Here is a 16,513-nt window from a genome sequence, read left to right as displayed (position 1 = left end):
TACACCAGCAGGCTGCACTGTGGAGGGAGTAGGGGGGAGAACGGGCAAGAAGGTGAGGTCTCCCCTTATCCATTCCGCAAATTCGCAGGCTCTATCCAAAACAAGTGGGAGAGGGGGACAAGCAACTGTGGAGAGGGTGGACAGTTCAGTCTCACCACAGTGTTGCTTTGCCAATCTATCGTTGCCCACATGTTAGGTTCTGATTTTTAAAATTCACAACAGTATAATTTTTTTTTCCTCTTCTGGTTTTCTCGAATATTTCATTCAAGTACCAGTTTTTTTTTACGCAGTGAGTTGTTACGATCTGGAATGCACTGCCTGAAAGATGTCATGGAAGCAGATTCAATAGTAACTTTCAAAAGGGAATTAGATAAATACTTGCAAAGGAAAAATTTGCAGGGCTATGGGGAAAGGGCAGGGGAGTGGGTCTAATTGGATAGCTCTTTTACAGAGCCAGCACAGGCATGATGGGCCGAATGACCTCTTTCTGTGCTGTAAGATTCTATGATTCTTCACACGTGAGTGTCAACAACCAGTTTGGCAGGAAGCGGGCATTGATGCCAAGCCTGACCTTTTCTGCCCTAGTTGTCCAGATGCATGCACTTTCATCAGGGATCAATGGATAGCAAACAGGAGTGGGACCCTTGGCTTATTTTTCATCTACACACCTCAGGGACACTAAGGTCAAAGTGCACAACTGTTGCCCTAGCCCGGAGACATTGAGACCAGTTAAAGTGCCCAAATGCTGAGGTTGAATAATTCAGCACAGACTAGAGATTGAACCTGATAGCTTGCTTGTCTACATAGCTCAGCAACACTATGCATTTATGCACTGATCCATTGGGGGCTCAGAGGGGTTTTACTATATTTTGGGGTTTGCTTTTATGATGCTGATTGTTTGTGCCACGTAATCTTCACACAGAAGAAGTAAGGACTGTAAGATCAATTGATTTGTAGCAAATCTGTCCATGACGTGTATATTTATATTTGCTTGCTAGTGCATTTTGCATGTTCTCTCTATGGCCTCTCTAAACTACAAATAACAGCTTTTTCAGACACTCGCTTAACCATTCGTATTTGACTGGAGTCACAGTGAAGGTGAACGAATACTGTGGCCTTTCCATCACTATCTCAATAACTGGAGGCAGAACTATTGTGGCAGTTTTTTTGACTGACTTTAGAATAAAATAACCCAGTTATGGTCCAGCGACTTTAAATGTTGAGAGACTTCACCTGTAGTTGCTTGTCGGCTGGTGTTGTATTTCTTTAATCACACTGTAGCAGCAAATTCTAAAGCATTCGCAATAGAGGAATGTTGCTAGGCTTCTTCCTGGGTCACCCTGGTGTACCACCTCCTGGGAGGTAGGTTATAGAGCGGTCTTGTAGAGAGACTGGGGAGTTAGAGTAAGATTGGCTTTGATCAACAGACTTGGGAGATAGATTACAGTGTGGTCTTGTACAGAGACTTGGGAGATTGGGTATAGAATGGCCCTGGTAGAGGCTTGGGGGATGTTCATTTGCTCGATATCTTGAACAGGGAATGGCATGTGGCTAGGGAAGACATAACAAAGTTGGGGAGCGGGAGTAAAAAATGAACGACCTCTAACTCCCCAAGAATAACAGACGGTGAGATTGGGGAGTACAATGGTGGTTACTGTTTGGACCTATTAGGGGTTACGGGGAGCGGGCAGGAAATTGGACATGAATTTAGATTTGAGGTTAGGATCAGATCAGCCATGATCTTATCGATTGGCCTACTCCTGCTCCTATTTCTTATGTTCTATCTGTTTAGTGCACGGTCTAGAAATTGAATCTTTTCTTCTGACTGGTTATTAATGTTTTAAATTAATTTTTATCAACAAAGACAATGATCCCATCCCCTATACCACTGCTCCTGTCTAGTTTTGGACTTGACCAATGTAGCAGTCCCAATGCGTATTCTGTCTTTCGCCCCTCATTCATTTGCTATTTTGAAACTGCAACAGTCTGGGAATTTATGCGCTTTCAGGCTGCCTGGGCCAAAGGGTCCCTGAAGCTGGTTTGAAACATTCATTTGAGGGACACACCAGGATTAGGGAGAGGAAGAAAGAAAAGAGACCTGGACCTTCTCCGCCACTCTTCCACCCCACTGGGTGACAAATGGACAGTGGACTTGTTCACTCATTCCATGGCTCAGTACACATGAGGCATGTTGTGTCGGGGAGGGAGTAGATGGCTCAAGTGTAAATCCTCCCCATTCAATATCATATGCCAATATTCACGGAGAAGGGAAGAGGATTTCTGCTACCTTTTTCATTTTAGCAAAAATTCTGTGTATTTTCTTTTGGGGGAGATGAGTAAATGATATATTAAAAGTTTGTGTTCACTTCCCTTTTCCATTATGAGTTCCTATTTCCACATTTATAATGGAAAATACCTATCTAAACATGTCACGCTGTCACAACACTCTCCCTCTAGTGGCGATGCTGCATCGCCACCACTGGTGGGAGGGTGTAATTACAGAAGGTCAAGCTGAGATAGGTATTTTCCATTATAAGTGTGGACGTAGGAATTTATAATGGCAATGTAAAAGTTTTACATATGTGCTCCACCCTTTGACCCCACTTCACCAGAAAATTACGTTTGGCCTTGACGCCCCGTGTGTATATATAGTACTGAAGAAAGCAAGTTCTGGGGCACTGCTTTTACGTGAGTTTTCCTTTTGAAAATAAGCCCTTGCCATTGACGTGCCCTCTATGTCTGCGAATGCTGGGAACTGACTAAATTTGTCACCTCTATTAAAGTAAACATTGCCACAAGTCTTGCTGATATGTCGCACCCATGGTTTCAATGGATCCTACATTATTACAGCAATTAACAATTTTAAAAATATTTTTGAATACAGTTTTCTGTGGCTATCAATCATCGTAACAGTAGACTGCTGTGTTTAGTGAGTGGAACTAGAGGCTGGAAAATCAGAATCAGCAGCAACTCAAAACCTGTGATACTTTCAGTTTGTCTAGAGGAGACAGTTCTAGTAAAAGAGCCCAGAGGCTCTTCTCTTCCCTGATCCCTGCCGACCTTTTTTCTCCCTTTCCCTCCTCCCTGTCTCTCCACCTTTGTCTCCCTTCCTCTAATAAAGGCACTAGCTCCTGCTGATGTGTGATCTTGGAGGCGGCATTTTCCCTCCGGTACTTCATCCAACCGGCCATTTTTGACGCGTGACCCTTGACTACGAGTGTCGGCAGGTAATTCAGCCGTGGCCCAATCCTCGCCTGAGGTTCCACGTGGGTTCCCTGGATGGTAAAACCTTTTGGGAGCCAAGGCCACTGTGGTCACATCTTTTCTAACGCTGGAGCTGAGATCAGCTAAATCAGGGCCTGGATTTTTAAATCAGTTTTATCTCTAGCTTTCCAGAGCCCATGTTTTAAATCGAGATAAAAAGAAAACATGGAAAATCTGAAATACGAACTGAAAATGTGGGACGTATTTAGGCAAATGGCATAGATGCATTTAAGGGGAGGCCAGATAAGCACATGAGGGAGAAAGGAATAGAAGGGTATTTAAAACAGAAATAGACAGTTTCCGAGAAGTAAAGGGAATTAGGGGTTACGGGGAGCGGGCAGGAAATTGGACATGAATTTAGATTTGAGGTTAGGATCAGATCAGCCATGATCTTATTAAATGGCGGAGCAGGCTCGAAGGGCCGATTGGCCTACTCCTGCTCCTATTTCTTATGTTCTTATTATGTTGATGGGGTGAGATGAAGTAGGGAAGGAGGAGGCTCGTGTGGAGCATAAACACCAGCATGGACCAGTTGGGCCGAATGGCCTGTTTTTGCGCTGTAGTTTCGATGTAATACACAGGTGTCCAACAGCGTCAACGAAACATCAGCCTGTCTTTTCTCTTTCCAGATGCTGACAGGCCAGCTGTGTATTTCCAGCATTTTCTGTTTCTTATTGTAAGAAATCGGAACCAGCAGCAGTAGTGGCATCTTAAAATCCGTGACACCATGAATCTCTCTGGATAAAGAAGATTTTAGAAAAACAGACTTGTCTTTTAAAAGCAAGTGGTCAGTTTTATTGAGCCTCAGATCAGACGTGAGAGAATCCTGTCAAACTGATATAAACAATTATCATTCCAATAAAAAAAAATTATTTTTTTGGTGGAATATTTTAATTTTAAATAGCAAGTGCTTGCAATAGCTGGAGAACTAAAACAAAAGAAAGACTTGACTTGCATTTATATAACTGCTTTCACGACCTCAAGACGTCCCAAAAGCGCTTTACAGCCAGTGAAGTACTTTTGAAGTGTAGTCACTGTTGTAATGTAGGAAACGTGGCAGTCAATTTGCGCACAGCAAGATCCCACAAACAGCGATGTGATAATGACCAGATCATCTGCTTTTAGTGATGTTGGTTGAGAGTGTAAAATTGGCCTGGCCACCGGGGGGTAAACTCCCCTGCTCTTCGAGATAGTGCCATGGGATCTTTTACATCCACCTGAGAGGGCCAGGCGGGGCCTACGGTTTATCACCTTATCCGAGAGATGGCACCTCCGACAGTGCAGCTCTCCCTTAGAACTGCACTGGAGTGTCAGCCTAAATTTTGTGCTCAAGTCTCTGGAGTGGGGCTCGAACTCACGACCTTCTAACTCAAGAGGCGAGAGTGCTACCAACTGAGTCAGGCCCTTTTGTGTTAGGGGAGCTGAATTTCTTCACACAGTTACAAGTGAAGCTGAGCAAGACCTCAGGCTTTTGTCAGGTGGTTACACAGTATTTTTTTAATTCAAGTGCTGGCAGCCACTGCAAATCTTTCTCATCCCTGTACTCCCATCTGGGCCTGAGAGGGTGGGGGTTTTCCATCTGGAGTCGACATGCTTATACTCCAAGCCTCCTCCTGTACCACTCGCCTCTCGGGACCCCGTTTAAAGAGCAGAGTTTCCTTGTTGGTACCCCATCCGTATCTATAGCAGCCAGAGCTTTTGAAAATGTCCTTTTTTTAAAAATTTGGCTCCATTTTAATGAGTCTCTGTATAATTTATGGGAGGTATAAGCTGACGGTGATTCCTTTTGTATATTGGTGGCCTACGCCCATATTCAGAAAGCTGGTACAGCGTCTTTCTCGCCAGTGACTTCAACTGGGTGTGATGCTCTTTTAATATATTGAGCCCAGATGTGTGGTTGGGGCCTAGAGAGATCTGAACAACTGGCTGGCAGACCTTGAATAAACCCTTGCATTGTAACTTTGCCTGGCAAGTGTCCGTATTCAGTATATCCTGACAGGCTGCTGTGAGGCAGACAGCCATGGGAGAGGGACTCGACATATCCCGCATTCCCCGATTCAGCCTTGCAGTTACTCGGAGGGGCCACAAAAGGTTTTTATCTTCATTAAAATATTACAGCCCTTAGTACTGAGAAATACCTCTACCAATAACCCCCCCCCGCAGTGCGCTGCCAGCAGCACCCCCCTGCACTGCACACAGTAGATTCTCCAGCCTTGCTGATGTTACTAGTAATATCCCTCCTGAAATGAACGTGAGTTTTGATGGCATTTTCTCTTCCTTGACGCAGTTTGACTTGCGTCTCAGTGAGGGTGTCGGAGGCTGTGCCCGTCATGGCTGTTCCATTAGTGGCACATTGAAAGAATTTGTAATACGTTCCCCACCACTTATACCGTCCTTGCTTATCATGGGCAGCCGCCTGTATCGGGCAAATGGCGCTAACCATTAATTGTCACCCTAGGCTTCAATTATAAAGGAGTCGCTTAAACTGTATTAAACGCATCAACTATTTCGTGCAGTTCAGCACTTAACGACATTTTAAAAGCCGATTTATTTTTATGACTGCATCCAATCAACATTTCACTTTGCAACATAAACAGGCAGATGTTAGAATCACAGAGATATACATGGAACCAAGTCGCTGTAGCAGAGATGGACCTAATCTCATGGTAAATGTATAAGCTGATTGAAGCTGCCCGAAGTCTCCAATGACCCCCCCTCCCCCCTGTAGTTAACCATTAACAGCCTGAACAGCAGATTGAAGCTACCTGAAGTCTCCATCAGCTGACACGTTTGACGTGAGACCAAGTCAACCTCTGCTACAATGTCTTTGTTCATTCAGATGGATTTACTGGCTATCACGTATAGCGGGCAAATCTCGTTAGCACAGACGCGCCCGCCATATGCGCTGGAGACTGTATAAACTTTGTCAGATAATCTTACACCTTGCCGCCTTCCATCAGCCTTCCTGCTGTTGGATGACTGAGGACATTTATGTTACTTTGTTAGCCGAGACCATCTCTTCTCTCCTGAATGTAAGTCCCGATGACACTGCACCTTTAAAGCCTGGGCTGTTTGGTTTGTCCATGAAATAAACCCAGACAGACATTGGGAAATCATTTATTTGCCAGTTTTCTTCTGTCCCCTTCCTGCAGACATTGACTCCTTGCTGGGGTACGGTTCCACAGGAGCCCTCAGATACCTCCCCCGAGTGGTCAATATTGGTGAGTGAGCGCGGATGCTTACGGCCAAGCTCCATCCACTCCTCGCCTGGCCTCCACAAATACATGCCTTCTGCACTTAGTTAGCGATCAGCAGTGGGACTGTCGCTTGTCTTTTTTTTAAAGCGCTCCCCCTAAACTCTGAGGCTAATTGGAGCATTTCTACCACCGCCTTGGCTGAGATCAGATAACTGGGCGATTGAATCAGGGACCCTCTTGGACCGTATGGCTTTGCCATTCGCTGTGTAAATTTCTCTGGGAGAGGATAACATTTTAACCAATTCAATGATGAATGCAGCCCTAAGGTAGGAAGGAAAAAATCAGCCAACTTTCCCATTCCTGGTACATTCCAGCAGGAGTGTGTGTGTGTGTGTGTGTGTGTGTGTATCAGGTAAGGACAGAATCAGTCTCTCATGTGATGCCCCTCATGGTAGATAAACTGTTGATGCTCACCATCTGATCTCGCACATGCAGAATAGCCACTTGGACGAGGTACTAAATGGTTTCATGATTGAATGTCGGAGGAGGCCAGGCACGGGCTCAACTGTGATGCCACCACACAGTTAAACCGTGTTGTGTGGTACAATAATATCCCAGTGTCGGCCCATGTCTTTAGGAGAGATGGGGAGGTTTAAGTTATAGACCTTCAAGAATATTAAATGGTTTGATGTTTTAGGCACTTCTCAATGCACTGGACAGTACGTCAGACATAAAATGTACACAATACTGAATTCCTGTCAATGAAATACAGTATAAGAAATTAATGTTATTAGTTAATAAACTGTTATATTTCTGGCAAATGAGTAATGCTCATAGAAGGTTCAATCTAATCAGAGTTATAGAATATCACAGAATAGTAAAAGGCCATTAGGCCAAGTAAATCTGTGCCAGTGTTCCCATTCTCTTACTCACTCCCCGTCCCCTTTGAATATTCCTCTTTTTCAAGCATCTGTCGAATTCCTTTTTACAATTACTTATGAACTCTGCTTCAGCCATGGTTTGTGGCAAGAATTCCTCATTCTAACCATGCTCTATATAAAGATTTATTTTCTAACCTCCCCTTTAATTCGTTTTCATGGTTGTCTTAAGTTTGTACCCTCCCGCTACTGCCGTGCCCTCCCGCTGCTGCGTTGCCCTCCTGTTGCTGCCGTGCCCTCTGGTTGCTCGCTGTCGTTTCAGAGAATGTAGAGCACGCATTTATTTTCATAATCTTCTAATGTGTTCAGACCCATCCAAAAAAAGGCGAAGGGTTACCTTACAGAAGTAGATTACATTTCTTGGGAGAAATCTGGCTAATTTTTCAAAGCTGCTGGGTTGTCAGCTGACCCTGAAGCAGTGGAACAAAGCTGCCTCTGTTGAACGCAAACACACATCTGCTGAGGCCAGAGGCCTGCCTGCCAGAGCCGTCAACGCAATGCTTGCATTGGATGCTAATTCATCCCTGTTGTGCTTGTGAATCAGGCGTCCCTTACAGCCAGGGTCCGCTGGCCGAGGCACAAGCCAGCTGAGTGTCGGGACCCCCTCCCCCGCCCCGCTCAGTAGTCGAGTCAGATTAGATTCAGCTCATACGTTTTTGCACAGCTCTGTTACCCGCCTTCCAATTAAGAATGATTGCACAGTGGAATCTGAACAAAAACAGGCCCGTCTCTTGATCCAAACATTGTATCCCATGCACAGCTCCTATTCAATCTGTCAGCTGTGGCTCAGTTGGGAGCACGCTCGCCTCTGAGTCAGAAGGTCGTGGGTTCGAGTCACCACCCCAGGGACTTGAGCACAAAATCTAGGCTTACACTGCAGCACAGTACTGGGGGAGTGCTGGAGGTGCCGTCTGTCGGATGAGACGTTAAACTGAGGCCCCATCTGCCCCCTCAGGTGGACATAAAAGATCCCATGGCACTATTTCGAAGAAGAGCGGGGGAGTTCTCCCCGGTGTCTTGGCCAATATTTATTCCTTAACCAACATCACTAAAAAACAGATTATCTGGTCATCATCTGATTGCTGTTTGTGGGACCTTGCTGTGCGCAAATTGGCTGCCGTGTTTCCTATGTTACAACAGTGACTACACTTCAGAAGTACTTCTTTGGCTGTAAACCGCTTTGAGACATCTTAAGGTCATGAAAGGTGCTGTATAAAAGCAAGTCTTTCTTTCATGTTATGCTGATACATAGGAACAGGAGTAGGCCATTCAGCCCTCCAGTCTGTTTTGCCATTCAATTAGATCAAGCCTGATCTGTATCTTAACTCCATCTACCCGCCTAGATTCCATAACCCTTAACAACCTTGCCTAACAAAACATGCACACCATGTTTCTGGGTAAATTATACATATTTATCGGGATTCAACTGTATTGAAATGTTACAGCCAGGCAATCCTGTATGAGAAGCTCTTGAGATCTTGGATAAATGATACATTTTAGAGCTTTAAAAATTCACACCCTTTTCCTCATCGTAAAATCCTAGCCGTGGTCACCTATATCTTGAGCTGCTGGAACCTAATAAAGGTCCGTGAGATATGTTTCATCAGCTTCTGACTTCAATCTGAGCTCCAGCAGTGTGAGATGTGAAAACAATTCATTGTGTGATACTGGGAAGCCCTAGGTTCAGGCTCCTAGGTTAGATCTTCCTGCTATCACTTGGCCATTGGTTTCTTTACACGTTTTACTTAATGATTATTATATCCGTCAAAGGGGAAGGAAAGGCTAGGAGAGGTACTATTCGTTAAAAAGTACTCTCCCTCTTTATATTAGAAAATAATAATGCTCTTACATGAGATTTCTTTGACATTTTTTTTTAATGAATTTTGTTATTGGCATGGAGAACATCAAGTAGAGTCTCCCTAGTGTCATCGGTCACTCTCCGACTACTCTGAGTTCCTCCAGCTCTGGCCTCTTGTGCATCCCCCACTTCCTTGACCCTACCATTGGCGGCCATGCCTTTAGCCGTCTAGGCCCTCAGCTCTGGAATTCCCTCCCTACAATTCCAAAATTTGTGGATGACACCAAATTGAGGAGTGTGTGGGCGGGGCGGGGGGCTGTCGCTAATACAAAGGAAGAATGTGTCAAAATACAAGAGGACATTAATAAACTTGCAGAATGGGCGTGTAATTGGCAAATGAATTTCAATATAGATAACTGAGAGGTGGTGCATTTTGGTAGGAAGAATAAGGAGGCCACGTACTGCTTGGATAAGAAGAATCTAAACGGGAGAGAGGAGCAAAGGCATCTACGGGTACAAATACACAAATCACTAAAAGTAGCTACGCAGGTTAATAAAGCCATAAAGAAGACAAATCAACACCAGGGTTCATTTCTTGAAAGATAGAATTGAAAAGCAGAGAAGTTATGTTAAACTTGTATAGAACCTTGGATAGACCACACTTGGAGTATTATGCACAGTTCTGGTCTCCATATTATAGCAAGGATATAGTGGCATTGGAGAGAGTGCAAAAAAGATTCACAAGGATGACACCAGAACTGAGAGGATATCCTTATCAGGAAAGGCTGAACAGGCGGGGCTCTTTTCTCTAGAAAAGAGAAGGCTGAGGGGTGACCTGATCGAGGTCTTCAAGATAATGATAGGGTTTGATAAGGTAGACATAGAGAAAATGTTTCCACTTATGGGGGAGTCCAAAACTAGAGGTCATAAATATAAAATAGTTGCTAATAAATCCAATAAGAAATTCAGGAGAAACTTCTTTACCGAAAGAATGGTAAGAAAGTGGAATGTACTTGCACAAGGAGTAGTTGAGGCAAATAGCACAGATACATTTAAGGGGAAGCTAGATAAGCACATGAGGGAGAAAGGAATAGACGGATATGCTGATAGGGTTAGATGAATTAGGGAGGAAGAGGCTTATGAGGAGAATAAACGCCAGCATAGATCAGTTGGGCCGAATGGCCTGTTTCAGTGCTGTAGTTTCGATGTAACACTCAGCATCTCCATCTCTCTCTCCTCCTTTTAGACACTTCTTAAAACTCTTTGACCACCCGTCCTAATGTCTCCTTCTTTGGCTCGGTGTCAATTTTTGTCCGATTATGCTGCTGGAAAGCGCCTTGGGTCGTTTTACTACATTAAGGGCGCTATATAAATGCACGTTGATGTTGTTGATTAGGTGACATTGATTACAGACAACATCTTGGAACAGCTCCATAAGAGATAGCAGAGGGAGGAGTTTGCATAAATTAGAACTGGATTTGAACTATTCCAGGGCCACCCAACTCCTGGAGACTGCATTACAGGCAGGGAATAGGATAATTTCAAGATAATAATGGACGAGGAAGGCCATTCGGCCCATCTTAATGCATCCAAATAGAAATCACCAAAAGTCACCCCATTGCAGCCTCCAGTTATGTTCTCTTCACTAACCATTTCAACCTACTTTACTAGTGGTTCAAAAGAAGGGCAGAGTAGATTGGGTTTAGAGGTTCAGGAAGCAACCTAAAAGGGCAAGGCATCACCTTGGTCAGCATCAGCTGAACAGTCACCAGCACGAACCTGTGCTGTCACCCTGTTTGCAACCCCCCGCCAACCCTGGCCGACAGCGTTTGCTATTAAATGTGGAAAGAAGTCGCGAAATATATAAGGAGTATGAGATTTTTTTTTTTAAAAAGATTCTTTGCATGTCAACTGAACAAGATATTGAATCCATTGCTGACTTTATACAAGGGTTGGTGTGTAAGAAGGGGGCATAGAGAGATTTGTTTTTATATTCGTTCATGGGATGTGGGCGTCGCTGGCAAGGCCAGCATTTATTGCCCATCCCTAATTTATTTACGTAAATGAATCCTGGAATGTTGAATGACTACGTACATTGTTTAACTTTGGCTCCAATGATGTCTCACAGTAGCTCAACATTAGTTGTCTTTGTGTTTGAGCTTTCCTGAAAATGATTAGAACAGTGCAGCGGGGCTAAGTAGCTTTAAAAAAAAATTCTCCATCTGAACGGAGCAATATTCTGGTCTAGATAGCGTCTAAAGAATCTAAAGAGGTGTCAGCCGTGACTCAGTGGTAACACTCTCTGAGTCAGAAGGTTGTGGGTTCAAGTCCCACTCCAGAGCCCTGAGCACAAAATCTAGGCTGACACTCCAGAGGGAGTGCTGCACCGTCTGAGGTGCCATCCTTCGGAAGAGACGTTAAACCGAGGCCCTGTCTGCCTTCTCAGGTGGACGTAAAAGATCCCATGGCATTACTTTGAAGAAGAGCAGAGCAGTTCTCCCTGGTGTGCTGGCCAATATTTATCCCTCAACTAACACCACAAAAACAGATGATCTGGTCATTATCTCATGGCTGTTTGTGAGACCTTGCTGTGCACAAATTGGCTGCCGCGTTTCCTACATTACAACAGTGACTAGGCTTTTCAAAAGTACTTAATTGGCTGCGGAGTGCTCTGGGATGTCCTGCGATCGTAAAAGGCGCTACATAAATGCAAGTCTTTATTTCCTTTTTCTTTTTTTCTCTTTCTTTTTCTTTCTTTCTTTGATGGTGTCTTTCAGTTAGTGAGGGTCATGGGGGAGTGGCTGGTGTATCATTCTCCCCCAGCCCCCCCCCCCCCCCGCCAACCTAAGACCTCAGTACTTTCTTGATTAAGGATTGTCCCTTAGGTAGTATTTTGGAAAGTAATCTGAACTGTAAAACGAAGATTTGCTGGAATGCATTACATTTAAGTTTAGATTCAAATAAAACCTGTTTTAGACAGTTTTCAGCTTTACCGAGCAGTGTTTTGCATCTTCCTTCCTCCTGCCCTGGAAAACTTGACCTACATGAGGAGTTGAATCAGCTCCTGAACCAGCAAGGTCGTACACAAGCAGCCATACTGTGATTAGATCTTTACCTTTTGGTGTATAAACCTGGAATGTATGGAAGCAGATGTACATCGAAAGGCACAACCGGCTCTCCTGATTTGGTCATTCTGTCTCTCTTCTCTTTCAGTTGACATTCGGGAAATCAAAGAGATTCGTCCAGGAAGGAATTCCCGGGATTTTGAACGATACCAGGATGATGCAACCAGGCATGATTTATCCCGGCCTGATTTAGCCCACTGTTTCGTCATTCTCTATGGAACGGAGTTCAGACTAAAAACTCTCAGTCTTGCAGGTAATTCCTGAAATTTCAATGCTACACTTGCAATTAAGAACGTAAGAATTAGGAGCAGGAGTAGGCCATACGGCCCCTCGAGCCTGCTCCGCCATTCAGAAGACCATAGCTCATCTTCGACCTCAACTCCACTTTCCCGCCTGATCCCTTGATTCCCTTAGAGTCCAAAAATCTATCTATCTCAGCCTTGAATGTACACAACGACTCAGCATCCACAGTTCTTTGGGGTAGAGAATTCCAAAGATTCACAACCCACTGAGTGAAGAAATTCTTCCTCATCTCAGTCTTAAATGGTCGCCCCCTTATGCTGAAACTGTGCCCCCTAGTTCTAGATTCTCCAGCCAGGGGAAACAACCTCTCAGCATCTACCCTGTCAAGCCCCCTCATAATTCCATATGTTTCAATGAGATCACCTCTCATTCTTTTAAACTCCAGAGAATATATGCCAATTTTACTCAATCTCTCATCATAGGACAAAGCCTTGAATTGATTCAATATCTGTCATTTTTCCAGTTAAAACTAGTGCCTCGCAATAGTTTTACCTCAGTGACACCTTCATATTCACATTTGCATCCTTAGATTTCTTGATTATTTTCTCATTCTCTTCAGCTCATCTTGTGCCACATAGGATCCCTAGCTAAGGCCAGCAGCAAATAGCCTGATTCCCATCTTGGCGTGCCATTCTATCTGGTTGCCAGGCGATGATCAAGGTCAGCTGTGGTGGGAGGGTGGGGTGGGGGGGGTAGTTTTAGGTGTGGGGGGAAGAGAGAATGGGGAGAGGGGAAGACACTTGTGTACAGATGTTCACTCTCTTTGTTTGCCTCAGCACGGCAGAACTTGGGAACTCACCGTTAGCGCACACCAGCTTCCCGAGCACAGTTCAATAGGAGGTTAACGTCACTTTTGGAAGACTGATGCAATATCCTTACACTGCCAGTAACTGGTTTCAATATGTTTTATACAATAGTCAACAACGTGCCACGGTCTGTTAGTGGAGGACTAAACTGCTGTAGGAGGACAATTCTGTTCTAGCCAGCCAGTCTGGCAATTGTAAGTGTAGATATGAAGAAATGATTCACTGACTTATATCAAGTCAAATTGCTTGATTACATGCAGATGTTGCACTGATTTGACACCAGCACCGCCATAAACCTGGAGGCTGCTGTGCTCGGCCAATTTTTGAGGATGGCTTTGTACTCCTTCTCACGCTTTCCTCTCGTCCCGCTCTTCCACAGCTACTTCAGAAGAGGAGATGAACATGTGGATAACTGGCCTGAACTGGCTTTTGGCAGACACCATGAAATCGCCAACTCCACTTCAGATAGAAAGGTAACAAAAAGAAGCCCTTTGGAATGGCAGCAAGGGGGAAGGAGTGCGTGTTTGCACTGCACAAGTCTTAGTTGCCGATGGTGAACCATTGACTGTATAGTGAACAGTATCCTGTCAATGGGGATACTTGATGCAACTGAATATTTACAGGAAGTGGATTGTCCCTTCTCAGTAATAGAATCATGCAGCACAGAAGGAGGCCATTCGGCCCACCGTGTTTGCACCGGCTCTTTGAAAGAGCTATCCAATTAGTTACACTGCCCTGTAAATTTCTACATTTCAAGTTTATATCCAATTCCCTTTTGAAAGTTACTCTTGAATCTGCTTCCACCACCTTTTCAAGTAGTGCATTCCAGAAAATCACCTTTAGTAATGATTTGACACCTCCTTCATAAGTCGCCATATAGCAGTCGGTCACACGTGCCTGATTCTAGGACTCTTTCAAGCCATTCTGCAGCGTTGTTAGATGATTTACACCCTGAAGCTGCTGTGACATTGCAGCAGCTTTTATGTCTTATAGTTTGAGTCTCAAAACACTTCAAAGTAAGTAGCCTCCTTTCAATTCAAGTTATCTGATAATTCAGTTTTTTTTTGTACATTTACATTCCCACTTTGCTGAACTATTTATGTTGCTTGATAAATGTTTTGGATAATTCAAAATTTTTAGCTTAAAAATGACTTCAAATTATTATGAGTAGACTGTAACCTGACTACCAGTCACAAACTAACAGGGTCACTGATTTACAGTGACTTAAATAAATCACATTCCATTTTTATTATCTGGGAATCTGGGATTGTTACTTGTGTTTTCGGGATCACTTTCCACAATACTTCTTGAAATCGACCCACTAGTTTTTTTTAGTAACAAATAAGTCTAAATTCTGTTTCAATTGCGAGGGATTATGAGACTGTCCTGGACTTTTGGCACCAAATGCTCAGAGGAAATCTTAGACCAACGTGGGCTAAATCCGCTGCAAATTGGTATCAATAATGTATTACAAAGCCTCTTATCAACTTTTCCTGTTTTAAATTCCCATGTCCCCCCATTCATATTGGAAACTGCAGTGCCACCATTGGCATAAGGATGTAATTACAGCAGGACAAGTTTACAGAAGCACTTTCCATTATAAATGTGGTCAGAGGATGGAAATATAAAAATAAGGGCAGAATGTATGACTGTAACATGGGACTGAATTAGTTTGTGTGTCATGATCGAATTATCCTCGGTCCCCTAACCCCGCTTCACCTAAAGACTACATTTAGTGTTCACTCCCTGTGTGTAACACCTTGGCAGATCGACTAGTGAATTTTTAAAAGTTGATAAATTCTTTTTGTTTAGCTTTCTCTCTTTTGTCTGTGTGTCTCTCTCACTCACTCTCTCTTTCTCATCATATCTTTCTTTCTCTTTTACTCTTTTTCTTTTTCTCTCTCTCTCTCTCTCTCTCTCGTTCTCTCTTTCTCTCTCTCTATCTCTATGTGCATCCATTGGCATTTTGGGCTTCTAAGCAGTACTTTCTGCAGGCCGTGACTGAAAGGCCCAAGGACTGGGAACAGTGGGATATACGCAGAATGAGTGCAGGGAGTTTCCAGATCCTTAAGATGTGCCTGACGAGAGGAGTAAGCACGAGCTCAGCTCTTAAAACAGATTTATTATTCCCTGGGTTTTGTGTTTCTTGCCAAATTCTTTGTGCGAGGAAATAACTCACACTTTTAAAATTAAATTAATTTACTTTGGCAGCTTCTGTGCATTGTGCGGGTGCCAGTAATAATGACTGTACAACCTGTGCTAATTTTTATTTTAAGTGATTATGCAAATTACAACTTGCTGATGTGGTATAATATTTTTTTCCATTATGCAAGAAGCACCTTCCAGCGTTAAACCAAAGACTGGCCGGAGGAATTGAACATCAGGTTGAGGAAGAATTGACCTGGTTGCCAAATATGGCTGCCTTCTACTTGGGTCGTAATTCCCACATGATTTGCTCAGGTTGTGCCTGCGGGCATTTGGATGTTTTCAACATGGTGGAATAATTACTCTTTCTATTTTTTTTAAAACCCAATTTTCCCACCTCTCGCGAGGAAAGCGACTCAAGCTGAGGTGCAGTTCCATGGGCGCTAGCTGTCATCTAATACCTCGCCCGAGTGGCTGTCTTTCATGTATAAGCCTCAACACTGAGTGTTGACAGGCCATCCAACGGTGGGGAAGGGCCCATCACAACTGGACCTGCTGCTGTCCTCACACCAATCATCCCCAAACAAACACTTAGGAAGAGGAGTAGGCCATTCAGCCCCTCAAGCCTGTTCCGCCGTTCAGTTAGATCATGGCTGATCTGTATCTTAACACTATTTACCGGCCTTGGTTCCGTAACCCTTAGAGCCCCTGCCTAATAAAAAATCTATCAGTCTCAGTTTTGAAATTTTCAATTGAACTTTCCAGCAAGAGTCACTAGAAAATGACCAGAAGCGGAAACCCTGGCTGATTTTTAACCGTCCCATAAGAAGAATTTAAGAAATAGGAGCAGGAGTAGGCCGTACGGCCCCTCAAGCCTGCTCCGCCATTCAATAAGATCATGACTGATCTTCGACCTCAACTCCACTTTCCCACCCTA

General features: G+C 43.9%; 1 protein-coding gene across 4 annotated transcripts in view; it reads left to right on the top strand.

Moving 5' to 3' along the window:
- Positions 1–16,513, top strand: part of LOC137335161 (1-phosphatidylinositol 4,5-bisphosphate phosphodiesterase gamma-1-like) — a 122,546-nt gene that overhangs the window by 39,323 nt on the left and 66,710 nt on the right. For all 4 annotated transcript variants that reach the window (XM_068000315.1, XM_068000316.1, XM_068000313.1 and 1 more), the window contains 2 exons: positions 12,411–12,575; positions 13,811–13,904. In XM_068000315.1, coding sequence (XP_067856416.1) covers positions 12,411–12,575; positions 13,811–13,904 — 259 coding nt within the window. The remainder of the gene's footprint in view (positions 1–12,410; positions 12,576–13,810; positions 13,905–16,513) is intronic.

The sequence above is a fragment of the Heptranchias perlo genome, chromosome 19 (genome assembly GCF_035084215.1).
Source record: "Heptranchias perlo isolate sHepPer1 chromosome 19, sHepPer1.hap1, whole genome shotgun sequence".
NCBI classification, from domain to species: domain Eukaryota; kingdom Metazoa; phylum Chordata; class Chondrichthyes; order Hexanchiformes; family Hexanchidae; genus Heptranchias; species Heptranchias perlo.
Note: the sequence above shows the minus strand (reverse complement) of the source record. Positions and strands in the feature narration are given on the sequence as shown.